This window comes from Ornithodoros turicata, unplaced genomic scaffold, assembly GCF_037126465.1.
Source record: "Ornithodoros turicata isolate Travis unplaced genomic scaffold, ASM3712646v1 Chromosome32, whole genome shotgun sequence".
Lineage (NCBI taxonomy): Eukaryota > Metazoa > Arthropoda > Arachnida > Ixodida > Argasidae > Ornithodoros > Ornithodoros turicata.
Window position 1 is genome coordinate 999,369 of NW_026999357.1, and position 27,747 is coordinate 1,027,115.

Consider the following 27,747-nt stretch of genomic DNA (forward strand, 5'->3'; position numbering starts at 1 on the left):
CCATCGACCTTAGTGGAGGCCGTGGCTGTTTCTTTCTGGCCAGTTGAACGGCTGGCCTCCGTCACGGCAGAAGACACCGGAGTGTCTCCAGCCTTCTGAGGTTGGGGAGTGTAGAGTGGGGACTCAGAACCCGAAAAACAGGTCTGTGGCGCCACTCCCCTACGCACCATGTCGGAAAAACTTCCTTTCTTTCTGAACTCGAGCTGTGCTCGTGCAGCTTTGTAGTTTAAGTTCTGCTCTGTTTTTATTTTCAATATTTCTTTTTCTCTTTCCACCGTGGGCAGGACCGAGAATAGACAGGGTGCCCCCTCACAGTTAGCACAGTGGAAGTCTTGTGTACATGATTCAGGAGTATGCTCTTTGCCAGCACATCTGGGACACACCAACTGTCCTCGACGGACTTGGTAGCTGTGCCCAAACCGCTGGCATTTGAAACAGCGACGAGGATTAGGAATAAATGGTCTGACATGACAATTGACATAACCGGCTTTGATGGTAGAAGGAAGTGTGTGCAGCTTAAACGACAGGATGATGTGCTTTGTAGGGATCTCCTTGCCATCTCTCCGCATAATTATCCGTTTGGCAGACACGACGCCTTGCTCTTGCAAGCCCTCTTCGATTTCAGTTTCGCTGCAGTCGATTAACTCTTCTTCGGAAATGACACTGTAGAGCGAGAAATGAGGCGACGAGGCTCTACTGAGGTTGATGTGTTTAATGACGAGGCGATGAACTGAAAACGACAGCTCGGGTCACGCGCAGTGCTGCGCGTAACCGATGGCGGTGCTGCTGATGATTATGACGCTGCTGTTACAGCCCCCCCCCCCCCGTGGCGGATGACAAAGCTGGCGAGGAGGGTCGAGGGTAGCGGGAAGGTCGGGCGCCGAAGCCAAGGAGCGCAGGAGCCGGACCCGAGGCGGCGGGCGGCTCGTAGTGTGCGATCTGCGGAGCCCAATGCACTCGACGTGGAGGGGGAGGAAGGCTGGAGACAGGAGGCGAGCACGGACGTAGGGAGGGCGGGTCGGGCGATACCAGAGGTGCCGACTCCAGGAATGCGGGCTTGAGCCTGTCGATGGCCACAGTGTCAGGTCCCCGAGGACGATCCAGGCGGAAAAAGTTCCCGGCTCGCTAGATGACCTTGTAGGGGCCGTCATAGGGAGGCTGCAAGCTGGAGCGCACAGAGTCCCGGCGGACGAAGACGTGGGTGGCTTGATTAAGGTCGGGGCACACGAACACGCGTGTTGCGGGACCGGAGCGGGTAGGCGGGGGCTTGAGGTCCCGGAAGAGCTGGCGGAGACGGTCGATGTAGGAGGAAGGGTCGTGCACGAGCGGGGCTGAGGGGGTGAAGAATGCTCTGGGAAAGCGGAGCGGGCAGCCGTAGACCATGTGGGCCGCGCTGCAGTCATCCTGGCGGATCGCGGCGCGAAGGCCAAGCAGGACGAAGGGTAGACGCTCCGGCCAAGTTGCGTCGCCGTGGTCAGTGGCGCGGAGGGAAGGCTTGAGCTGTCGATGAAGGCGCTCGACCAGGCCGTTGGCAGCCGGATGGTAGGCCGTGGTTCGGATGTGATGGGTTCCGAGGGCGGTGCACAGGTGACGGAAGAGGGCCGATTCAAACTGGCGTCCTCTGTCCGTGGTTACAGTGGACGGGACGCCGAATCGGGAAACCCAGGAGAAGAGGAATGCGTGGGCCACAATCTCTGCCGTGATGTCAGGAATCTGCGTTACCTTCGGCCAGCGGGTAAAGCGGTCGGTGCACGAGAGCAGGTAGCGGTAGCCTTTGGCCGGAGGAAGCGGGCCGACCTAGTCGATGTGGACCTGGTCGAAACGTGCATCTGGCGGAAGGAACCGCGATGGAGGGGAGATGGTGTGGCGGTAGATTTTGGACCGCTGGCAGGCAATGCAGGCCCGCTCCAGTCACGGACATCGGCATTCATGCGAGGCCATATGTAGCGCTCGGCGACGATCTTTTGCGTGCCGCGCACGCCAGGGTGGGACAGCGAGTGGAGGGCGTTGAAAACATGCCGGCGGAAGTCCAGGGGAACGAAAGGGCGCGGGGTACCAGTAGAGGTGTCGCACCATAGACTTGCCGTCGAACCGGGGAGCGAGATCTCCCGAAAAGTGGTGGATGAGGCGGGGTATGAACGAAGGGCGGCGAGCTCTTGATCAGCCTGTTGCGCCTGGGCGTTGCCGTCCAAATCGACCGCGGGGGGGCGGATGGAGAGCATTGACGTCCGGCCTCGAGAGTGCGTCGGCAGCGGCATTGTCTTCGCCTGCGATGTGTCGCACATCTGTCGTGAACTCCAGGAGGTAGCACATGTGGCGAGTTTCACGAGGCGAGTGGTTGAGGGAGGCCGATCGCAGGGCGAACATGAGAGGCTTGTGGTCGGTGTACAGCACAAACGGGCGGCCCTCGAGAAAATGGCGCTAGTGTCTGCATGCCAGGTAGGCGGCGAGGAGCTCACGCCCGAAGGTGCTGTAGCGTGTTTCTGCTGGCGAGAGGCACTGGGAAAAGAAACCGAGAGGTTTCCAGGTGCCATCCTGACGCTGCTGCAAGACTGCGCCGACAACAGCAGTGGAGGCGTCAACGAACAACGCTGTCTCGGCGTCAGGACGAGGATGGTGGAGCAGCACAGCATCTGCCAGGGCCTGCTTGACCTCTTCGAACGCACGTTCTGCTGCCGGGGTCCACTCCAGAGGGGCAGCACGGGCCTCTTTCGGATGGTCAGCGCCGAGACCTGCGTAGAGGGGCTGGAGCAAGGCAGCACAGCGAGGCACAAAAAGGTAGAAAGTCACGAGGCCGAGGAATGAACGAAGTCCTTTGCGAGAGGTGGGGGCTGGAAAGTCTCGGATGGCCTGGACCTTGGATGCGAGTAGCCGGATGCCTTGCGGGGTGATGGTGTGTCCCAGGAAGGTAAGGGTGGTAACGCCAAACTCGCACTTCGCGGCATTGATGGGGGCTCCGTAGTCCTCCAGGCGCGAGAACAGGGCGCGCAGATGGGCGCAATGAGCCTCCGGAGATGGACTTGCGACGAGGATGTCATCCATGTATGCGAATGCAAAGTCCAGGCCGCGGAGCACTTCGTTGATGAATCGTTGGAATGTCTGCGCAGCATTACGCAGGCCAGAGGGCATCCGCACGTATTCAAAGAGGCCAAAAGGGGTGGTTATAGCAGTCTTCGGGATGTCAGGGGGATGGACGGGAATTTGGTGATAGGCCTTGATAAGGTCTATCTTGGAGAAGATGGTCGCTCCGTCAAGATTCGCGGTGAAGTCCTGAATATGGTGAAGCGGGTATCTGTCCGGTACCGTGACGATGTTGAGTGCGCGGTAGTCCCCACATGGGCACCAATCACCAGGTGTTGCTTTGGGCACCATGTGGAGAGCGGAAGACCACGGGCTGGAGGAAGGCCGAATGATCCCCAGTTCGAGCATGTGCTCAAATTCCCTCTTGGCAATGACGAGGCGCTCCGGAGCCAGCCGTCTGGGGCGAGCGAAGACAGGGGGGCCCCGTGTCACGATGTGGTGAGTGACGCTATGGCGAGGTGGGCAAGAGGCGTGCGAGTGGCGCAGGACAGCGGGAAACTCCGTGACACTGTCGGCGAAAGCAGTGGGCAGCGGTAGCCGGTGGGACTAATGGCGGCTATATGAGCTGGGGCTCCATAAACGTGCATAGAAGTAGTGTTGTCGACGAGGCGCTGGCGTCTAATATCCACAAGAAAGTCGAAATCGTGGAGGAAGTCGGCGCCAAGGATTGCGAAGGGGAGGTCGGCGATGGTAAAAACCCAACGAAATACTCTGCGCAGGCCGAGGTCAAGGGTGACGGAGCGTTGACCGTAAGTTCATATGGTGGACTTGTTGACGGCCTGCAGAGCCAAGTCTGGTTGTCGGTGTCGTTTTTCTGCGGGGGTTGATGGAACGACGCTCACGTCAGCCCCGGTATCCGCCAGGAAGCGACAGCCGGACGTGATCCGGAAGAGCCGGCTGTTGTCGCCCCCAGCCATGCCAGCCGTTAATGGTTGGGGGAGCGTTTCCCGGCCACGAGCAAGGGGCCTGGCAGTTCCTTGCGGCATCGCCGAATTTTCGATGGTACCAGCAGGACTGGTGCTGAGAGGGCGAAGGAGACCGTTGACGGGAAGGCGAGCAGCGACGGCAAAACGGGCGCCGAGGGGAACGTGGTCGCTGCGGGGGAATGGCGTCCACCCGGTTCACCAGGGCCGCCACCGTAGTCTGGAGTTGCTGGAGCGACGTGCTGATGGCATTGATTGCAACGTCCACCGGTGGAGGGGAGGTGCGGGGGGCCAGGGCGGCAACGGCTCCTGGTGATGGAGGCCAGCAAAATCCAGAATACGGTCCGCCATCTTCGCCAAGTCATCCAGGCGGGAATTTTCGCCGGCTGCCAGGAACATGCGTACATTGTGGGGCAAACGTTGTAGGAAGAGTTCGCGTAGTAGTGAGTCGTCGGTGGTAGGGTTGCCCGCGAGGTCGCGCATGCGGCGTAGTAGCTATGTGGGCCGTCGATCGCCGAGCTCTTCCGTGTTAAGAAGCTGCTGCAATCGCCGCTCCTCCGAAGCAGACGTACGGCGAATTAACTCGCCCTTAAGGTGTCGTAGGGCAACTCGGGGTGAGGGTAGATGATTAGGTCGCGGACTTCCGCCGCAGCTTCGGGAGGAAGGTTTGCGATGGCGTAGCCAAACCTTGAGGCTTGAGAAGTGACGCGGCGTCCGTCGAAGAGAACCTCCGCCTGCGCGAACCACAGCTGAGGGTCGGAGATGGAGAAAGGCGGCAGGCGGAGCGGTGCCACAGAAGCCTCAAGCGGTGGACGTGGCGGTGGCCGGCTGGGAGGCGAAGAGCTGGTGGAGTGCTGGTCACCGTTCATGATGGTGGAACGTTGAAACGTCACGTTCGGGTCACCAGTTGTAGAGCGAGAAATGATGCGACCAGGCTCTACTGAGGTTGATGTGTTTAATGATGGTTAATGGCGATGAACCGAAAACGAAAGCTCGGGTCACGCGCAGTGCTGCGCGTAACCGATGGCGGTGCTGGTGATGATCATGACGCTGCTGCTACAACTCCCTTAACGGTGTTCAGTGTTCGGTGGGTTGTAACTGAAACAGGTATCTCCCCGATCTTCTTTAGAGATTGCAGTGCTGTACTTTGTTGTTTATTATTGACCTCTACCTGAATGTCTCCTGAGCTCAGTTTCTTGGCCTGAAACGACTTTTCTATTACGTGTTCGAGTGGCCTAGCAACAAGAAAAGGAGATACTTTAGATACTTGTTTGGTCTCGTCATCTGAGTGAAGAATCAGGAACTTGGCAAACCAAGGTTCCGGACAACTTAGGTCAGAGAAATTCAATGTTCGTTCTTCGGTGCGGCTCCTCTTCGGGCGCCGATCGGGTTTTTTTGAGGTGATTGTGTCCATAGAAATTAATGAATGACATTCGGTGCAGATGTCCTGCCGCCCACCACGGAGCCCAACTAGGGGAAAGCGCATCACGCAGTAGCAGGTACCTCTGCATGATGCGCAAGTGCAGCTTTCTGGAGAGTGAAAAGAACTGCCCAAGGTTGACCCTTGCCGCCAAAGATGATGAAAAGTGGAAGGAAGCGAGGAGGAGAGAAGATAAAGAGAAAGCAATGAAAAGGTGGATGGCGACTAGCTGAATAATCCTGGCCGGGCCTTCCAGGACCACCCGACTATGGGAAGCAGGGGCCAAAGCGGTGTGTTGCTCTCCCAGAGGGGCCCCGAAGGGTCCTAAACAACCTCCAGGTCCACTCAACCGCCAGGATCCCCCTTTCCCCAGACACGGGAAAGCCACGCACAGCTATACGTGGGGATCTCCCTCCTGCGGCGACCCAACCGTGAATGCAGGAGGGGGCTACTGCGGCTGCTGCCGGGCGATGGGGGCGCCAAATTACCGACGCCGGGTTTGATAGATAGATTAGCTATTATTTCTCTATGTGTTGGATGGTGTGCAGGTTTGGCTTTCTATTAATTGTAGCTGTTGATTGTGTTGTTTCTCGTTATTTCCTTACGTCTATTGCAATGATGGTTCTCACATATAGGAATATTTATGATACACTTTGTAATTTGATTGTGATCATATTGATTAGGAATATCTTCTTTGTAGTGGTATAGATTTTATTTCTTCTTGTGTTCTTGTCGTTCGTGTTCCGTGGTCTTTCATACATCTAACGGCACCCATCTTCAACAAATCAGGGCAGATATCATCAGAGCTGGTTGTTGGCTAGGAGCGTGCTATGTGGTGAAGTTCATTTTTAACATATCTATTTTCTGTGTTGGATTCATAAAACAAAGTAAGGTTTGTAGTGTCTCTTAGAATGAAAATTGTACAGTGTTCGATTAGATTATGTCACATGGATGATTTTATAATGATACTTTTAAATTATGATAATTTAAAAATAATAATAATTAATAATACTTATAATTATCATAATTTAAAAATTATGATAAATTATTATCCTCTGCTGTTTTGATTAAGAACTTCTTCTTTGTAGTGGCATATATTTTATTTTCTCTTGTGTTCGTGTCGCATAGTCTTCCAGGGTCTCCGCTTTTCACAGCTAATTACATACAACCATCAGAACTTCCCGCTATTGCACTGATGGTTCTCACGTATAGGAATATTAGACTTTTTATAGCACAACTTATAACTCTGTTTACAATCATATTGATTAAGAATATCTTCTTTGATTAAATGTGGTGATCGTTTCTCGTTTTGCTATTATTTCCCTACATGTTGGATGATTGGTTCTATGTTAATGCCATGTGTGGATTCGAATTATTTCCTTATGTCTGCATTGTTCACTTCAATAGAAATTGATTAATTAAATTTGTGTCATGTTGGAATATGAAACTTAGATTCCCTATGGCGCTCGAAATTACTTACATGCATCTTGTTCTCACATCTCAGGCTTTTTATAATAAAACTTGTAATTTTGATTGTGTTCGTATTGGTTAAGAACATCTTCTTTGATTAAAATGTGCTCTCCCTTCTGATTCACTGAAAACATGTGTGTATGATTACAGTTAATAAAAATATTGTTTGATCTGTGATACCTATTCAATGCTATTGTATCATACCTGTAATAAGTATTTCTTTGTTACGTGTATTGTGTTTCTTCTGCTTCAGGTTTTTTGGCTGGGTTTTTCTCCTCCACACAGAATCACAGCATAATTCCTAGCACTATTGACTTTAATAAATATATTTTCACTTGTACTTTTGTGTATGGCTATCCTTTGCATGTAAAGAGCCTACTGCGCACCTGTTGTAGCTGGAAAAAAATTATGATTGAAGTCGACACAGATTGAAAAATGACGAAAGAAGGCGACCCAGGCTGAAAAGTGTGAGCTGGTAAGCGCGCACGCAGGCCTCCGGCCACGCGCTACCCACCAGTAAGCGCCTCCACCCGAGCGCCGCCCGGCGGGTGCGGGAAAAAATACGTGACCCAAGTCGGCAAAGCCTAAAAAATGTCGAAAGAAGTCGACCCAGGCTGAAAAATGTGAGGGTAAGCGCGCATGCAGCCCTCCCCCCGCCGATAAGCATGTGGACAAGCCTCAACACACGCGCCGCGCGGGGAAAAATACGCGCAGGGCTCAGGGCAGGGCCCAGGGGTCCATGTCGTAGTTTCGCCCTGCCATAGTTTTGGCATGACAGAATACTACTTGCCGCTTCCAAATTGGCGGAAAAAGCTGCTTATTCGCTCGTGCGCAGCTCACTGCGTTGTTCATTCGGCGCGAACCGATGTTACGTGCCCCTGTAGTTTAACAGTTATTTGTGCACGATGTTTTCCAGTATGATGCAGTACAGCCAGAATTGTCTTCAGGACACGCTGAAACAACAAGGATGCGATTCCGAAGACTTTTTTCAGGGGTTCACTCGGAAAGTTGAGACTCAATGTGGCACGTCCAAGTCGTTCTGTAAGTACAATAAAAGTAGAATGAAGCAGGGATAACACATAATACGAGGCTTCGGACAACAGTAGTCTTTGTAAGTCCAGTGATAAATATCCCTCGGCGATCAAAATCATTACATTGGGACATTGCAGTGGGACTTAATGGTAGTTGAAATCGAGGAGGATCGCCAGACGGTCAAGCTGAATGTCAACGAAACGAAATCACAATGAAAATGAGATCAATATGCAAGCAAGAAAAAAGTGTTTTTTGGGGGGGCCTCACTTTCTTTTTCTCGGCTATGTTTTACATTCCCACTTGCATTAAATGACCCTCAGCTGCTTGTATTTCTAGCGGAAATACCTTTTCCTCTTGTAATTTAAATCTTAGCGGAATAGCTACTCCGCTATTGAAACTAAAATGTCAAATGCTTTGGCGGTTTTATGTTGCGCACCCAGAAGTACCAAAGTCAAGTACACAGTGGCATGAAAGAAGAGAAAGAAGAAGAGAAGGAGAAGAGAAGGGAAGTGCGTCATCTTAGCAAATGACAAGGATGCGCAGAATAAGGAACAGTGACATCGGGAACCAAACCCAACACTCCTTATGTAGAATACGCGTTTAATCTCAACAGAGGGGAAAAAAATAATTGATTCTCGCACACGATCACGTTCTTCCATATTTGATGTTGCTGCCGATGGTTGCACATCTGGAAACATTTCACATACAATGTGCATTTACTTTATTCATTGTAGTTGTTTTGTAGGAAAAGGAAACATATAGACGCGTCGACGCCGTGTTTGTAGTCGACAGACCATCCTCTCGCAGATAGTGCGCAGCTTTCCAGTGGCTCACATCATATTACATCACATTACATTATTGGTTAGGTAGTGCGAAAATGATTATTGAGAGAGACCTAAAATTTTCACACTGCAGTCTTCTATCCAGGAGGTAAAGCTTCCCACTTGTACTATTTCGCATTTGTCTCGCTACTGAAGCGCGTAACAACGTACAGGGCTGGGCAAAGGTCTACGGAAGACGCTCTGGCGCATTCCTTCCTCAGAATCAGAGGGTACCAGCGAATGGTACCTTGCGAACTAGTACGTGCATAGGTGACGCAACCTCTTCTTTGCAAGTCCGTGCGGTACCTTACACTGCCACCGCGCCGCTCTGAGGAAGGAATGCCCCGGAGCGTGTTGGGTAAACTTTTGTCCAGCGCTCTTCCTGAACAGGTGACGAAGGAGAGAAATAGTACAGAGCAAGGTGAGCCTCACGTAATAACGTAGCACGGTTCCATTGGACTGGCTTGATTAGTTACGTTGCCAGGTGCCTGTCCTGTTGCAACAGCACGGTGTGCGCTTGTATACGATGCGCAAGTGGTACAGGCTCCATAGACATCGTAACATATATCTTTTAATCGGTCAAGTGGGCAAACGTTCACCTTCTATAACTCCGCATCAAGTAGGAAACTGCGTTCCACAGTTTCTGCAGCTGTTGATCTTCAGTAAACCTCGTATTGACAACTGTAGGATGGGAGAAGCGTAGGCTTTTAGAAAAGCAAGCACCACCTGTTGCTCACGAGTGTTTATGGGAACTTGCGTGCCTTGAAGCATTACGAAACTGCAACAGGCAGAGGTAGAGGATGAAGAACGGCATTCCCGGTGTGCACGTCAGCCGCGTCAGCCGGGATAAACCATAGCACGACAGAGCAGGGTTCCAAAAAGTTATCATGCTGCTTTGGGGCGCGCACAAAGTAGCATTTTCTATCTTCCCTGGCCGCCATAAAAGACTGCACAGCACGCAATCACATTAACACTCCGCTGCCCTCCCCACAGAAGATGTGGCGGCTTCAAGCAACTTGGATGTTAACCGCGTTCTCCCACGATCATCTCATCTGTATGTGTTTCAGAAACGAAGAACGTTACACCCATTTCAGGTACGACGAAGTACAGTAAAAAATACAGAAGGCATGAAACACCGTATCCCCCTAACAAAACGGAAAACACACGGAGCATATGGCGCGTTTCCCACTGTTTACCTTTCCGCTGTTATGACGTGGAACGGACCGAGACCCTGGCGAATGTGAGAGCGGTATGTCACCACAAACTCGATTTTACACCCTCGCCCTCTTCTGCTGCGCAGAAACCTACAAGCAGAGCAATAATATAATGGCTACTGCGGTGCAATGCCGTAGCAGCATTTCTTAGCACTGGGCATCTAGTAGCAGTTTACTGGGGTTCCTTCACGTACAGCGTACGCCCTTCTGAAATCCTTCCTGTATGTTGGTTGGGCCATCTTACATGTACTATAATTTTTGTTTACAGGCTCTGCTCAGTGTAATAACAACACGTTATCCCATGCCCAGTTTGCGTGCAGCGAGAGATATATGCAGATCCATGTGCTGAATCCTGAAAAACCGGGACAATTGAGCCCGGATGCTCAGAAACGTTACTGCTGGTAAGCGCTTTTTCTTTTACGTGCAAACCGCAGTTCCATAGCATTTTTGTGATAAGCGTCAGACCACAACAGCACCAGCAGACGGCGCCTGTGTTCACCCAACACCACATAGTGCACCAGAGGAAGTCTGCCTCAGATGCCGTTCACCTCGTGTTTTAAGGCCCAACCGCATTAGTCAGCGCATTATCCAGCGGCCTGCAGTGGCGTTTGGAGAGCGGCAGAATAATAGAAAAGCAGCGACACTACCGAATTCCGAGGGGTGCGGATATCGTGGATGGGCGACTGCTGGACGAAGGAAGCGTCGGAAGCGGCGCGAGCAAGTTGCCCATCAGGGATTAGCCGTGGATGGCGACACGCGGAACTGCCCAGATTGCTCGCGTGGATCGCGTGTTCAGCAGAGGATCAGATGCTGCTGATGTTAACCACATGATTCTTGTGTGAGCGTGGAAAATGCAAAACACGAAAGGAAGAGTGCTACAGATTAATATCAAATGAAATGCTGTGTTCGCCCCGTGTATTTGGATGTCTTGTGAATAGCGAGGCACAACAAGTGGCCCTGTGAGTGCGCACTCCTGCACTTATACCATATCTGTGTTTCAGTTTTTAAAAGTATGTAATGTTTTATGGCCATTTGTTATGGGAAGGAGTTCGTACCGCACGTTCTGCAAAGTTATAGATACGTTTTAAGTTCTCGTTTAACTCTTTTCCACCTTGTAATTTCACCATCACTTACCTAGCTTCGCGCATCATAGCCATAAATCCCATAGCCATATAGACCAGAACAATCCAACTCATCACCATCATCACCTGTGTTCGTGAATTTCACGAGTAATAAAAGTGTTTATCAAATTATGCGGATTTCCTTTCCTTGAGAGGGTACGGAAACGTTCGCTGGGGACGCCGTCAATCCGTTATGGTAGAAACGTTGCGTGAGGTTAGTTTTAGGCGTTTTACGACAGCGTCGGTTGCCACCGAGAAAAACTCGCGTTCTGAACGGCTCATACGGTTGAACCTTTAAAGGAATGAGTGAAACAGTCGGAAGAATGGGAATCATGACCGAGGTGTCTAACATTGCAATTGAGGGACGATAATTACGTAAAAGCCACTATGGTAGGCTACACAAGCACAATCGCTAAACAAAAACAATTAGAGTAAAAGGATGAATCCTGGCGCCTATGGGCGGCGTGCGGCGCCTATAGGCGCGCTGCTGCTCGTCCCCCTTGTGAAGAAACTGCACAACTGCTCTAGGAGAAATTTGGCGCAAGCATACTACGCCGCGCACGTTTGCATTCACGTTTCGTGCAAGCGTTCTCGTGGGATTGCCTCATATTAGATATAGTGTGTCCAGTTTACGAGCAGGCGCTTCCTCGTAAGGGTAAAACGTATGTAATTTTTACCACATAACGCGTGTGTCGTTTCTATTCAGGCAAAGTGCCTGAATAGCTTTAGATGTAGAGGGCCCCGATGTTGACCCATTTGCCGCAATCCCTGAACCCGTGAAAAAATAGGTTCTTTCTTGGCAACAATCTTCCTGGGTTCCGTATAGTTATTTCCAGACTTGTGAGCAAACCCGTTATTCGAGAAGTCGCGGTTATTAGAAAAGCTAAAAAGGCTCCTTAGTATGCCTTCGCACTGATCGAGTGGAAACAATTTTACGTTATTTATCATGTCCCTAGCATTGTTTCTTTTTTAGTGATGGGATTTTTTAGTTTCCTAACTTGTCGGGAAACTGAAAACCCGAGGTATAGAGGACGATAACAGACAAACACGATTTCAAATTTCCACACGACGTCAAATTCTACTTCCTTCAAAGGAGATATGGTCGATCCATTGGTGGATCAGACGAAAATGTGTTAATGCTGCAAAAACCTTCACACGACCGTACACAACGCGAACGGAAGACATTATTATCAGCCGAACGAGCCTTTCGGGGTTCCTCCAATTCAGCTTGGCGGCGTCATCTCGCAGCGTCTGCCTTCTTTCGCCGCCGCTTACTTGCTTACTAGGGGGAGCTCCTTCGCACAACCTTAATAACCCATGGCGCGCCTGGAACAACGCGCCACGCCATTTCAGCCTGACGCGCCACCTTCTTCCACGGCGCCACGGCCGCCAGTTGTGCTGGCATTGCGACCTGGAGGCTTTATATATCAGTAGATCGACTTCGAAATTCAGTGAAATCGATTAATTTCGTGCAAAAAAAACACACACAAAAAAAACTCGTTCTTCATATTTTCCGCTACTTCAGTGTGTGAAGCGTGGTGAAGGAAGTGGTAAATGTCGAATCCGCAATACGCGCAGGCGCGAAGCGAGCCGTTGACTTTTCGTACATGACCCGATTCATTGCGAATATTTGGCCCAGAATACTTTCCAAAACGTTCTTCGCTTTCCCCCATACCAATACCTTCCGTGATGTGTGAGATGATGACAGCTTTCTCATTTACTGGCAACGCGTTATATGCTTACTCTTTGACTGTACCTTTGACTTGCCGCATGAGGCTAATTGCGGCAACTTTTCCGCATACGCTTCGCGTTAGTAAGCTTGCAACCATTGTCAGCAGTCACCACAGCGCCTGGCGCGTTGGGAAAGTGGCTCTCAAATGGATAGTATCCCTAGCATCAATACATCATCTCGTGCTGTGACGAACATGTGACATAACTGAAACCTTCGTACGCATTGGGCTGGCCGCCATTACGTGTGCGAGTACACATCGGGATGTGCGGGTACGGGTTGCACCAATGGCATTGCTGCGGGCCGTGCTCCCGCATGCGCTGTGCGGCTACGGGTACGAAATTTCGTACCCACGCTCATCTGTACCTATATTGCGCATGTTGCTCATCTTGCGCATGAAGGGAGCAAGTCACAGCGGTCAAGATCAGCTGCACGAGAAAAAAGCTAGGGGGAAGTGGGCATGCGCAGACCGACCTTCTTTCTCAACCTCCTTTCCCGTCTCTCCTCGTGCTTTTCGTCTTTTTCTCGTTCCCCTCCCCTCCGTCACAGCTTCCTCTGTTTTTTCTTTTCCTTTCATTCCTTTCATTTTTTTTCGTGCTTGCTGTAGAGTAACATGCGTGTTGCTCCATAGCAGAGAAACAAAGAGCGGTGGTGGTTCATAAAGCAAGTTTATTTATCCTCGCGAACTGTTCAGATAAAGTTACAGTACATATCGTTTAACGTCTTGTAACGCAGGTTTCACTGGAGCTTTAGGTGCTTTGACACCGAAGAGCAGTTCGCGCACACAGTATGTAAAGGTGTACAGTTTTCGAGAACAGCTGTGCCAGGTGTGTCGTAGTTGCCGATGGCTGCGGGAGCTCTAAAAATAGAATAAAAGGTTTTTGATGATGCCTAAGTCTGAACGAAAATTACTGTTATGAATCGGTGTACCTTTCGTATTTGAAGACCAAAGCACACCTGCCACAAACGTTCCTAGATCACACTGAATGAATGGCTGCGACGTGCATGAGGGGCAGCTATAGCATAACCACACATATAATTTATTAGCAGCATATCCGAAACGCACAAGTAACGGCAACGCACTGCACTGACGCCCCTAACTTACAGAGTTACTCGTAAATGTTGTACGTAACACACTTCACACGATAAACCTGTATTACTTCCTTCGGAAACAAGAAGCATCCAAACTTGTCTTACCATTGACCTGCGGAACATCGGAAGAAGAGTGACTGCCTCGCGATTTCTGCTTCCTTTGGAGGTGCAGGGATTCCCTGTCATGTTCGTCTTTCCACTGTTGTGTTGATCAGCTGGATGCGCCATTCCATTTCACACTAGCTGTTCCCCACAAGCTAAATCTGAAGCACTCAAAACCCTCGAAGCTACCCGCTATCATCTGCGAGCACAACGGTTGTAGACCGAGAGAACACGCATGGCCAGACATACATGTTTCCTCCGTTCGACCGACCGTTCGGATCCTCGCGCCTGAATCAAATGACTCTCACCCAATCAGCGCGAAGGAAGACTGATGTCAGTTCTCGGAGATCAATGAGCATCCTAATATTTACACATATATCACGCAGCCACTTAGGGATACTGAGATAGGTGCGCCAGTGGCGAAGATAGTTTGGAACCGGTGTGCTTCGCTTTAGAGACGGCGGCTGGCTGCACTGCGTAGAAGTCGCGCCATTTCCTTCCTTCTTCCCTCTACACTAACTGCGCATGCGCAGCGTGGCTACAGACTGGCCACGCCGCAATCCTTGTCTAGCGAGCACTCTAATGCTAACGCATTAAAATAAAAAGTGCAAACTGAAATTATATGTCGCCGCTGCCATTCATGTTAAGGGCGGTTTTTATGAAGAAGGTGCAGTTCGGAGCCGTCGGGTGCTCGAGTGGCGGCTGACTTCCACATAAATAATTTCCAGCGTGTCATTACGTGCGGCGCGAAGCATTCAAGCCCCCTTTTTTTTTATAAAATAAGGTGATGGACAGACACGGTAGCTGGATCACTCCTTGTGAATTTCCCTGTCTCTCAATGCAGCCGCAATATATGACCCTCAGAATGTTTGTGGTTGTCTCCCGCACGGCAGCACGGAGGTCGCTCTGCACACTGCCTATACACATTGTTGTTTTTTTTTCGTCTACGTAGGTTGCCGCTCTCAGCGCCGAAACAGCTGACATCTCTCCGCCGCCATTGTATTGCTTATTTTACGCGACCTGACCCAAAGTTTTCTTTTTCTTATTATCTTATTATTATCCACCAGGATATGTTACGAGTCCCTGTAATTAAACACCAGTTTCTCCACCGTCTTTTCTAGTATGATGGAATACAGCAAGACTTGTCTACCGGAACTACTCAAACAACAAGGATGTGACGACACAGGTTTTGTTCAGCTCTTCATCCAACGAATAAATAGAAAATGTGGAACATTTAAATTGGACTGTAAGTACAATACCCATGTATAATACTAACATAGCTCATTGCTTCTGACAACAGTCGCCGTTGTCAGTCTAGTCACAAAGGTCGTTTGCCCCCGGTGGGGATAAGCGACCTTGGGTGACATATGGTAACATGACACAAAACGAGTCAGTATTCCAGAACCGCAAACGCCGTACCCGAATTGTAACACCATGTACTGGTATCCTGCAAAACACGAGTGACTTCACAAAAACACGCCAAAACAATCGAAAATCGGTTGCTTCATCACAACAAATGTAAGCAAAGAAACAAAAAACGTAAGGTAAAAAAGAAAAAAATCCCGCAAGTTCTAGGCACCTTTTTTTTTTCTTTTCCTTTTTTGTCGTTTATACACATATTCGAGAGCAGCTTAGAAGTCGTTCCTGCAGCTGAATTATTCCACCAGACGGAAGTCCCCTCGAGGAGATTATGTAGCTACAGAACTATCTCACATTAATTAATTAAATCTTTACTCAGGGAATTCCGACCAAAACTAATATATAAAATCGGTCAGAATCTGTGTTAAAATCGCTGAAAACTGTTTTATGTGTCAAAATCACTCGCGCGTGCCGTGAAGCATCCAATGCTGAATTCCACTATGCGAATGAGCCGGAACGAAGACTTCGCCCTACTAAAGCACCACCTTCGCCGATGGACTCTTATCAGGAAGGCTAAGTTCGATCAGTACCAATATAACTTGAAGAAAAATAATCATAACGTGTGTATTGGACAGCAGGCAGCATCGTGTGCAGCGCTGTCCAGTGGGCGCTTTCTGATTACTGATCTGTACTGATCTGGGCCGACTTCAGGAGGAACTGTGCCTCAGACAGCACAGCCGGTGACAGGATTCGAACCCGTGTCACCTCCCAGTCTCAGCGTGGAAAGCGATCATCCTAACCACTATGCCACGGGATCTGGTGAACGTCGATTGTCCAGCCTTCCTCCCGAAATTTCCTCAATATAGTTGAATAATGAATTTTAGGTTATTGGTCACGTTGCGGTTACATTCTTCAAGCCGTTCGTCTGGGCGTATAACTCGACCGCACTCTCGAACGCTGTCATAGATTTTCAACAAAAATCTGCGAATCATAAAAGAAAAGCCTCGTGTTTCATGTGTGTGCGTAACAGCTCGCGAACAGTATGTACCGCCAGAGGGCAGAATATTTCCTTCGACATGCCTTAGTTTATAAGTGTGTCGTTGCCACAGTAAAACTCGACAGCGTACGGGCAACGCCAACTAGATAGAGAAAGCATGCATATTGCCTTCTCTTCCTCCTTCTCTACGTGGACATATATAGTCATAATTCGTCTGCTACTGAAGAACCCGCAACTCAAGAACCAGCAAGTTATTGCAGCTCAACTGGAATCTGCAGACCTAAATATTCAGAAAAGAAGTGCGAGACGCTTTCCAGAAAATCGCTTTTGAGAAAGATTTCAGACCGTTTCGTGCTTTATTTGTTTTTGTTTTTTCGTTCCCCCCCCTTTTTTTTTATTTAGTACGCGTGGACGTTCAGTCATAACTCGCAGGCGACTGTGATTCTTCTTCATGGCCAAGACCGCTGAAGGCACGTTCATCATCGGCTACGGCCGTTGAAAACGCGATCCTCATTGGCTGGCTCTTAATTGTTACAAAGATCGCGATGACATCGCAATCTTTTGCGGCGCCAATCTTCAGCACTCTTCTTCAGCAACAATCTTCAGCTCTCGGAGGATTGTGGGCATGTAGTGGTTTGCTTTTAGCTTGAGACGAAGTGGTGCCTATAATCAAGTTATTTTCACATTGCTAGTTTATAATTATCGCAGCCACGCACAATTCAACATCGCAAGTACACCGAAGATATACTCGCATGGCACAAAGAGATCGTTCTGTCGAATCACAACCGTTGTTTTAGCCGTGTATGCGTTTAGTATGATTTATATCAAGCATCGCCGCAGAAAGAGCCTTTAGTAAACGACAGTGGTGCCTTGTCTCGCAAATATGGACACACCGATGCAGCCCAAATAATTGCTTTACACAATTAGGACAGTTAATCAGGCAGTGATGTAAGCTTAAAGGGAGAATCCGCATAAGGTCCCTTCCGAGATTTTCGAATATTCGTCACCTTTAGCCATCAGCGACCATGCCTGTAAAATATCTCCCTCGAAAACTGAGTCAAACTTGATAAAAATGATTTTCTTCTATGACGGGCTCAGTGACAGGGTAGTACGAGCCACGAGCGCTTTTCTGCAAGCAACACTGAGCGTGATGTAAGTCGCGAGATATCCCGCGCCGTCCGCCTTGCTTTGCTGTGTATTTTGGCAGTTTTGACGAAGGAAATTTTCCGTAGCAATTGTGTTCGTTACGTCGCACACTGATCTTACACCCACCAGGATGGCCGGTAAGACATGCTGTATAATCAGTTGTGGCAACAGGTCGGATACAACAACAGACGTAGCATATTTCCAGTTTCCGACGGACAAACAACGTCCTTTGGAGTGGGAAATGTCACTGCGCAAGTGGAGGAAGACCAGCTCGAGAACATGTTCTCATCATTTTGAGCCAGGAATGTTCGACACGAAAAGACGGCTCATGCGGGAACTCTGAGTGGCACCTGCGGGCACCTGCGGGAGGCACCGACCGCACGTGCACCTGCAACATGTTTCATGTTACGCGTGCACCCGTGGCACATATACAGGGTGTCCCAGAAAACGTGTCATAATAAAAAAAACTACGCCACCTAGAATCATGCGGTCAACAGCATTTGTTCTTATTAGGTTTTTGCCACCTCCTAATCTGAATGTGATGCACTCCAAGCTTAATTATGTAAATTTTTGCGAACTGAACTCAGAAATTTGCCAAGTAAAGGTCACTTTTTTGCCCCACCAATATGAAGGGCGTGCCGAATTCACTCAAATTCACGATAATTGACAGTGATATTCACGAGCTATCCCATAGGAAAAAATAGCCGAATATCATGCTTTTCGGGGCGCCGGACCATAACGCGCGATGACTTTTTGAGCGCAATCGTTATCAGTGCGACGAAAGGAGGCTCCGAAGCCAGCCCACAGAGTGATAGTAGAAAAAGTAACAGTTCCTAAAATTGGGAGAGGGAAAGCATTATCCCAGCGAAAGTCGGACGTGATAAGCCGTGCCTGTTTTATCTCTTCCTGCGATGTCGGGGAGGGCTGGGTTTCCAACCTCCTTCCGTCGGACTGTCAAAGATTGCGCTGAACAATTCATCGTGCGCTATTCTGTGCGACCTCCGTAGAGCATGATGTTCGGCTATTTTTTCGGATGGGATAGCTCCTGAATATCCCTGTCAATTATCATTAATCTGACTAAATTAGACACGTTCTTCACATTGGTGGGGTAAAAAAGTGACATTTACTAGGCAAATTTCCGACTTAAGCTCGCAAAAATTTACATAATTAAACTTACGTTACACGACATTCACTTGAGGAGGTGGCAAAATCCCAGTAAGAACAAATGCCATTGACCGCATGACTATAGGTGGTGTAGTTTTTTTAAATTATAATTCAATGACACGTTTTCTGCGACACCCTGTATAAGAATGTGCGACAACCTAGTAGAAACTCATCATTAGTTACTTTGAGTTCGACAGTCTTCAGTGTATGGGTCCGAGGCCTCGGTTTCGAGCGACGCGCGCACTGGTACAGGGTCCGTGGAATACGGCGAGTCGTTGTGGTTTATGGTGACGGTCAAGTCATTCTTCTCATCAGAATACACGTCTGAATCGGGTTGAAGTCCCGTGGAGTTCTATTCTGATGCGAGAGTCGGTTTCCATGATTGCATGTTGAGCGTAACTTGCTTCCTTGCGTCTTCAATGCAATACAACAGATGGGAATCACGGCAGACGAATCTCGCGACTCACGTCACGGCGTAGCGCTCCTCGATTCCGATGCCACCGCCTGCTCTCATAGTTTCGGTTTCGCTTTATCGTTTTCGCGGTTTATAAACTATACGCGCACGTTTGTACGAAACGGAGGCTGTTGTCAGCATATGGGGGTTGGCCTCTGCTGAAACCAACCTTCCCTTAATTTTGGGCACAACCGTTGCGGATCCTCCCTTTAATCAATTAAGTTACTTAGAAAGTGGTAAGACCTCCTTGAAGCACAGGGCTTATCCCTTTTTGAAGTACAGCCCTTCTATGTTTGTTTGTTTCTTCCTTCATTTGTTCTGATTATTTGCAGGCGTGGTTGTGCCACACTGAATGTCCTTCCTGAGTACTCACATGCTTTTGCTGAATACAACTGCAGCGCGAGGAAAGCTGCTTAGGGACGGGGGCCTGCTATCCAGTGCTGACTTTGTCATGCTTGTTATATGGAGCACATTCGAAAAAATGCAGCTGCACATCTGAAACTCCAATCAGTATAATCGTCATCTAAGAGGGAGCGTCGTAGCACCGTTGTGAGACCAGACACGCTTTCTGGCACTTTCCGCAGTTTGCACAATTTTGTTCAGCATCGAAGTCTCTCATAGGAAACACTTCGCATTAACAGTGACTCCCATCTTGCATTTTGATGTGCAAGGGCCCTCTTGCACTACACACGTATGGTTTGCAAATTGCAACAGGACGATTTGGAGCTTGGAACAGTTGTTGTTTATAAATGCATTGGACAAATGTTAAAACATCAGTCTAAAACAGAATTTACAATCCCTGTATCTTCTAAAAATTGAAAAGATTAGAAACTATTCAAAAAAGAATATGGGAACTTTTCTAAAAATAACTATAATTATTATATTGCTGGGTGAAGGAGCCTAAGGTGTACAAGGTGTAAGGTGTGTTTCAGATGTGAACATGTAACAAAATGTGCAAAATTCAGAAAGGCTAACCACAGTGTGTGCACTGAGGTGGTTCCTTCTTGTAAAGTAGAAACCCGTGGATGAGGAACATGATACTTTCCTGTACACTCAGTCGCATCACACTGCACAGACGATCATCTGGGGAGCCCCATGAGGAAATCTGTATTGAGAGACACTTTTGCCTTAAAAACTGCTACAAATAGCACGACACGCTACAAATAACTATTATCGCAACAGGCTGGCGATATAGCTCAAAAGCGATATTCAAGTCACGCCACACCACCGTTACGTAGGATTATTTCTGACAAATCAAACCAAGGCGCAAAACAATACCAATACATGAAAAAGGGTGACAATCTTGGTCTCATTATGACGTAATACCGAACTTGTGCCCGGTGGTAATTCAAAGAAATGAATGTGCACTTGCTTTCGTAGAGAACACCGTGTACCATGCTAGCAATGCATGCAGAAAAGCGCTCGCACATATATTGATGACAACACTACCAGTAACATGTGTATGTACCAGTGTAACATGTTCTGTCAAGCATATTATGCACTCAAACCGCATTTGCCGCCGGATAAAATGCAAGTGTGTTCGATTGAACCTCGGAAGAGCGATCAAACAACCTGCATCCAGTGCTCGATTTGGGCAAAAAACACTTGTATGTATAAATGAAGGCCCTGTATCCATGTCAGTATGGTTGGTACGACCGTCATTGCAAGAAGTTGCGCTGCGGCGACTGTTGTGGGTAGAGCAAGATGGCCGGACGGTTTCTTCACGCTCGCGCTCCCTATCCGCGATCCAGCCTTTTACAATCGAGATGAGTGGTTTCATCTGAAGGATTACATCGCTCCGGTTTCTGTGTCAAGTGATACGTAGCTGTCTCCAGCACTACGTTCGCGTAATTATGTTCATTTTAGTTTCGGTGATAGTGGTGGGGTTGTGGCTTAGTTGTGTTCTATGGAGTCGAAAGCAAGGAAACGCCGATCGAGCCATTGTTTTGCTCCCGGCTACAAAAAGGGATACGCGAGGACTCCCGGTGCGCCGAAGGTCTCGCTATTGAGCTTTCCGGAAGACGATTAGATGAGAAGAACTTGTGACCCTCACCGAGACAATAGGCCCTGGAAGAACACTGTACTGTGGATACAAGTACCCTGACCGTACTGAAGTACCTTGCCGAAAAAGTGAAATTCAAATGGAATTGGCCGAGGCAGACCACATTTCCACCATAGAAGCAGGTTCGACTGCGGGCGTCAGCACCTCTTTTCCCTGAGTTGGTTTAATTTGTCAAGGTTTTGGTAAGACGTGATTGAAAGCTTTCTCGGCGTTGTTCGACAGTCTTCAGGGTGCAAGGGCCACTGTACCTTCTCAAAGTTTATCATGACAGTGAACCATTTTATGATATTGTGAAGACAGTATGTGTTGTGTTTACGTGTCTTTGCCCATCGCTTATCATGGAGTTTATCCACCAGCTAGCCTGCATGTACGCCATTCTGTCGAAGACAGTACGCCATGGAAACGCGATGAGAGTACTTATTTATGACGCCTTGTCTATGGCGCAGATGAAGTTAAAAGGTTCCATTCGGTGTACAGGTCATGCTGCAAAACTCACACCCAGGGTAATCAGGTTTTACATTTTAACGAGGCTCCAGTTCTTTGTTGAAGCCGGGAAGGAGGAACAAAATGGCTCATCTAAAAATTAGCTGTTGTTCTTCATAGCGCAATGAAATTCGAGGATTATTGTTGAAGTATTTTAGTAGTGTACTATTGGAGCTCCATGAAATCAGGAGGAGTGTGACAGTTTGCGCTGATATAGTGAATTACGGGCCGATCAAATCTTTGTTCTGAAGGTTGTGATTTAGGCGCCTCGAGCTCACGACCGCACTTGAACAATGCGGAATAGCAGTGGTGCAGCGAAGCGGTGGTGCAGCGAAGACTGCTTCCGCACCGCCGTACTTGACAATTGCTTCGTTATATGGATCACCACGTGGAGAATATACTACGCCGAGATCTTCAAGTGAAAGCAACGCGAGCGCCATCCGGCGGCGACGACATGCTGCACTTCAGCGGTAGGGTTCCGATGAGGCAACGAGGTTAGTTATGCTTAGCTGGGCGGACACGCAGGCGGTTGGGTAGTCTATTATCAGATCAGATCAGTTCAGGTGTTTGCATTCCTTATCCTGTTTTGTATAAGTTCGCTGATGGCAATTTCCTGGGCGTGACTGCATTTTCGGCAGCTTATTTTCAATTGGAGGACCACAAAACATTTATGCCCAACATTTTATGTTGCAACAGAGATATTGACCACTGTCTTTTTGAAAGCAGAGAAAATGACCAGGTAGAAAGTTATACCATTGTCCCTGTTGGTTACATAATGAAGGTCATATGTTGTGTAAAACACAACATGATCCGTCACGTTGACTGAGGAGGCAAAGCCACTTCGGCGGCACAGTCTGGTGCTGGCGAGACCACCTCGGTATCCCCCCTTTCCACACACACACATGCCCTAGCCTAACCTGGACTAACCACACCGAGATGTGCTAACCTAATCTCACCTAACGCTTCCTACCTGTCGCAGGATGGCGACCACCAATACGATTGGACTTTGCGAGGCTGCAGTTCTCATGTTGTAGAAGTGATTCAAGTTGTGTGATTCAAACGCATATAAAAAAGGCTATAGACCACACGATTTTATGATTATTATATTTTCAGTTGCCTCGTATGACCCTCTTTCACGCGAATATGCGGTATTTACCTTTCAAACGCTTTCACTAGTGCTTAAAACCCAGTCGTCCGGGTAACGAACTACACCGAAAAATACTCGCGACTACCATGAAATACTGATAGCAACATTTACTTGGTTCTCGTTTGTGTAGATCCCGTAGTCTTTCGTTTTTTTAGGTGGGCGCACGTTAGTTGGACATACATTAGTTACTACATATCTCATTACCACATCTTTCGCTTCCAGGCGTCCCTGTACCGAAGTGCGACCCAAAAGCAGTATCCAATGCAGAGAATGATTGCGCCACAAAATACAAGCAGTTGTACGGCCTTACTACGCGAAAACCTGATGAGAAGCAAAAGCCGGCAGGTCTGAGCCCCGAGATTGACAAGCAGCGGTGCTGGTAAGTGCTTTCTCACGTGTGAGCGGCAGTTCCACAGTCGTGATGAACAGCCTGTATTCGGTGCTGTACCTACCCAACATCCCCGTCAGAGTTCCGGAATAATCAATTTCGCGTGTCTTGCATTAAACGCTTCCCGCCGTTTTGTGTTTGAATGGGTATATGACTGAGAAAGACGTGAGAAAGAATGATAGCACTTGCCTATTTGTGTGGCCGTGCACTTGAGCCTCGTAATACAAGGGCAGCCACGCCGATGTGGTGTGAACATAGCACCCCCAACCGGAAATCCGTGGCCCCAAAAGGATGACAGCAAAACGTCGAGACTAAAGAAACTCAGGGGGCTGTGGTGCAGCACTGGGACTTGTTCCTCAATTAACTGATGCGATAGCGTTATTGAGGGGCCCTCGCGGGAATTTCCGTGATCTGCACCCAAACGTTCAGGTTCAGCTTTGCATAGTCCTTTCTGATAGAGGCCAGGTACTATAAGGCCCCACAGGCGAAATCTAGACAGACACCCATATTTTAAAAAAATCAATAAAGGGTTGATGGGGCGCTGCTAGCCTTGATGCAAATATGGGGGCTTGACTTCGTCTGGACAGTTTTTGGCTGTTTCGCCTTCGGCTTCATCGGCCCGCGTTTGAGGTTCACGGAACGCATGTTCCAATTCCGCGTTGTTGATACTCCACTAGCTTGTCTCTGGATACGTGGCCTTTAGGACAGTGCTCGTTTTTGGACAGCACCGTTTGACGATTTCGTAAGCCTGGTAAGGGGGCCAAGACAGGTGCAATACTTCGCGTTTTTCTTTTTTCCTTTTCGTTCAGTTTTCGAAGCCAGTTCATGCTGTTTTGCGTACCTTGTTTTGTTCTCATTGTAGGTGTAGCGTTGGAGTGAAACTTGGGGTAGTTAATACGCAGAGTTTTCCACGTAACGTGTCCCAAAGTTATATTTAAAGATAACCTTCTTCGAACTGTATGCTACCAATGCTATTTACCTCGGAAGGGGTTTTACCACGACTTCGGAGCACTTTTATCAATTCTAAATAAAGGGAAATTGAAGCCAAGCCAACATCGCGTGTGTGTCTTTGTTGTTGTTGTTTTTCTTCATAAACAGAAACCGCATGTCGGAGTTACCCCATTTCGTTGCAAAAGAGAGTTACGGCTACAATGATGATAGAAAAAAAAGGAAGAAGAAGAATAACGTTCGTTTCGAGGCGCGCAGATGTCGGCCGCCTTCGGTTCTAGGTTCATTGTGAGGTGTGGCGGAAGAAAAACGGTGACATGTTCCTTCCTGTTCTTTTTTTTTTTTTTTTTTGTCTCGCTCTTCTATTCGATAACTTTGTAACCAAGCTGGCTTAATCAACAGAAGCATGAAAAAGAAAAGTAAAAGGGCAGACCCACGACCTACTCGCATCGCTGCTTTCGGACGTCTGAGCGCGGACGGGAATTTACGCCCCTCGAAAGAACGGTTTCACAATTTTTTTCTGGTATTGCCATTGTGGTAATAAATGTAGTTTGCAATGGAACGGGGTAAATCCGACATGTGCTTTCTGTTTATGAAAAAAAAAAGCGAGGTTGACTCGGCAAATTTGAGTTCCGAAAAAGAAACGCGAAATTCAAATTCGGAACATTGAATTACTCATGAGTTAAAAAAAAAATGCTGCCTAGTCGCGGCAAAGTCTCCTCTGAGAAAAACGACGTTCGTTGTATAATTTTCGGACAGCTGGATTTTTGAATAAAGTTTGGTGACATTTTACTTGAAACACCCTGCATAGTTCAAACGTCAGGCGCAGCAGCACCGAAACACAACGCGGAGGAGGGGACACCACGAACACTGAAATACTATATTTGTCCTCAAAGTTCCGAGACCGAGTCAGTAAAAAATACGAATACCCGGTTATCAGCTAATGACCTCTCCCACCGTCGAAGTAGTCACTTCAGCAGTGAAGGCACTTTTTTCGGCGTTTCCTGGAATCATGGAAGCAGGTGGAAAATTCCTCTTTCTGAGAAGATGGTCATCCCCATCGGCGTGGCGAGTCTATTAGCCTGGATGTTCTCGTGGATGTCACGGTCAGATGCAAGGGGAGTAGGAGGGATGTGGAAGGACGTGGTGTCACATCATCACCATTACAGCTGCGTGTGGTTTTGCATTGTCACGGTTTTTGTTTTCCTGAGCTCGAGTCCCGGCGCGGTCTCGTCATCATCCACCGACTCCCTGCGCGACATGAATCGCTTGTGCCATTCAAACACTCGCGCCCACAGTCTAAGAAAAAAGGACGTGAAAAGGTGGTAACTTCCATCGTTACCACCTAGGTCAACATAGCGTCTGATAAGTGTGTAAAAGGGTGTCAAAAGAAATTATCACATATCCACACTGCGACAAAAAGGCGTAGGACCTTTCGCTCGCCGAAAGCGGTAACTTTATCGTTCGTACGTAGCATGTAGAACTTTGCAGCCTTTTAGGCACAACGTATGCGACAGCTATTACCTCCTAAAAAGTGTAACTGCTCCACCCTTTTTCTGACAGTCTCATCCCCGTTGGCATCACATAGACGCTGCCATGTTTCTGTGATTACTCTTCGATTACTCTTTCCTTACGAAAACCGTTGAGATTGAATAGGATTGGATTGGATGGATAGGATTTTGCAGCATTTGATTTGTAATCGCTCTGGAGTAAGTTCGGCGTATAATTTGCACAAGACAGGAGTTCAAGGAGATCAAACGTCGACTCACGTCCATCGATTCCTTGGCGCATTTCGACCCTAGTCAAACTATCTACATGGCTGCTGACGCTTTCTCGTTAGGCGTTGGCGCAGTGATTTAGTGATTTACCATAAAGTCAATGGTAAAGACAAGCCCATTGCCATGCTTCTAACACGTTGACGTCGGCTCAAAAAAATTACGCCCAAATTGAAAAGGAAGCCGTGGCCATTATATGCGGTGTTAAGAAGTTTCACCAATATCTGCGGGAAGGGAATTCATCTTATATACAGACCATAAACCACTGACGTCAATCTTTGGCTCAAAGAGAGGAATTCCAGTCACAGCGGCGAACAGAATGCAGCGCTGGGCGTTGACCCTGCTTGGTCATAGTTTTGACATTCAGTACAAGCCAACGGCCCAGTTCGGAAATGCGGACGGCCTGTCTCGACTTCCGCCAGGCCCGGAACCTGATTTCGATGCTGCGATTTCGGATGACGACTTCCTTGTGGGGAGCACTGGATCGCCGAATGTTCTCTTCCGTCCTCTCAGTAGGTATTGATAAAATTCCGCTGAAAGCGTCTGCAATTGCCAACGCCATTGCTTCAGACCGGATTCTTACACCGTCTACATAAGGTCTACCGTTACATCATAGAAGGTTGGCCTTCTCGTGAACGGGACCCCGAGCTTCAACCGTACTACCTGCGCAACACTGAGCTGACAACAGAAAAGGGTTGCATCGTATGGGGCATGCGCGTTGTCGTCCCGTCCCAGCATCGCAACACTGTCCTCAGCCTACTTCATGATGGCCACATTGGGCAAACAAAAATGAAGATGTTGGCGCGCTCCTATGTATGGTGGCCAGGAATGGACAAGGACATTGAGCTGACTTGTCAGTCGTGTGGAGCATGTGCCACTTCTTCGAATCAACAACTTCCAGTTCCTCTTCACCAATGGGAGGTTCCGAAAGAACCGTGGTGTCACCTTCACGCTGACTTGGCAGAGTTGGGCGGAAAAACTTACCTAGTGGTAATCGATGCGTACAGCAAGTGGCTCGAGGTGAAGTTGATGAGGTCTACCAAAGCTTCAGCCACAATAAAAGCCCTTGAGGACATCTTCGCTGCCTCCCTTTCCAGCTGGTTAGCGATAATGGACCTCAGTTCATCTCGGCAGCGTTGAAAGATTTCTTGGATCGCCTTGGAATTAAACACATCTTGACTCCGCCGTATCACCCTAAGTCCAACGGACAGGCTGATAATCTTGTGCGAACTCTGAAAGCCTTCCTTCGCCGTCAGAAGGAAGGGAGGGACAGTGCAAAAGAAATTAAGCATGTTGTGCTTAAGTACAGGATAACGCCTCACGCAACAACCGGACAGCCACCGTGCGAAATGCTTAAGAAGAGGCACTACCGTACAGAGCTGGACCTTCCGCGCCCTAACCATCCAAACGCCTTGTCTCCAGCGAGAGATCGTCAAAAGCGCAATTATGACTCTTGCACAAGACTGCGGAACTTGCCACCAGCGACGAAGTTTGGGTGAAGGACAAGTCCCGGAAGAACCACTGGATTCGGGGCACCATTGTTCGCTGTTCGGGCGGCCCAACATATCAGGTCATGACGGAGGATCTGTAACAGCACAAGATGCATGCTGACGACATCAAGCCGCGTCTGCCCGAATTGCCGGATATCGACTGGTCACATGGAGTCGAACCTGCAACAACAGGTGGGAACGCTGAGTCTACCTTGGCCGCTGATGAGGACACTCAACCCGTACCTCAGGCCCGAAGATACCCTGCTCGAAATCATCGTCCGGCACAGAGGTACGGACGGGGAGGTTTGTAGTGGCGCCAGCTGAAGAAG

At 48.6% G+C, this 27,747-nt stretch overlaps 1 protein-coding gene across 1 annotated transcript in view; it reads left to right on the top strand.

Annotated features, from left to right (window-relative positions):
* Positions 1-27,747, top strand: part of LOC135373802 (uncharacterized) — a 121,451-nt gene that overhangs the window by 89,898 nt on the left and 3,806 nt on the right. Inside the window, exons 11-14 of the mRNA XM_064606869.1 lie at positions 7,811-7,935; positions 10,230-10,362; positions 15,127-15,251; positions 23,040-23,196. Coding sequence (XP_064462939.1) covers positions 7,811-7,935; positions 10,230-10,362; positions 15,127-15,251; positions 23,040-23,196 — 540 coding nt within the window. The remainder of the gene's footprint in view (positions 1-7,810; positions 7,936-10,229; positions 10,363-15,126; positions 15,252-23,039; positions 23,197-27,747) is intronic.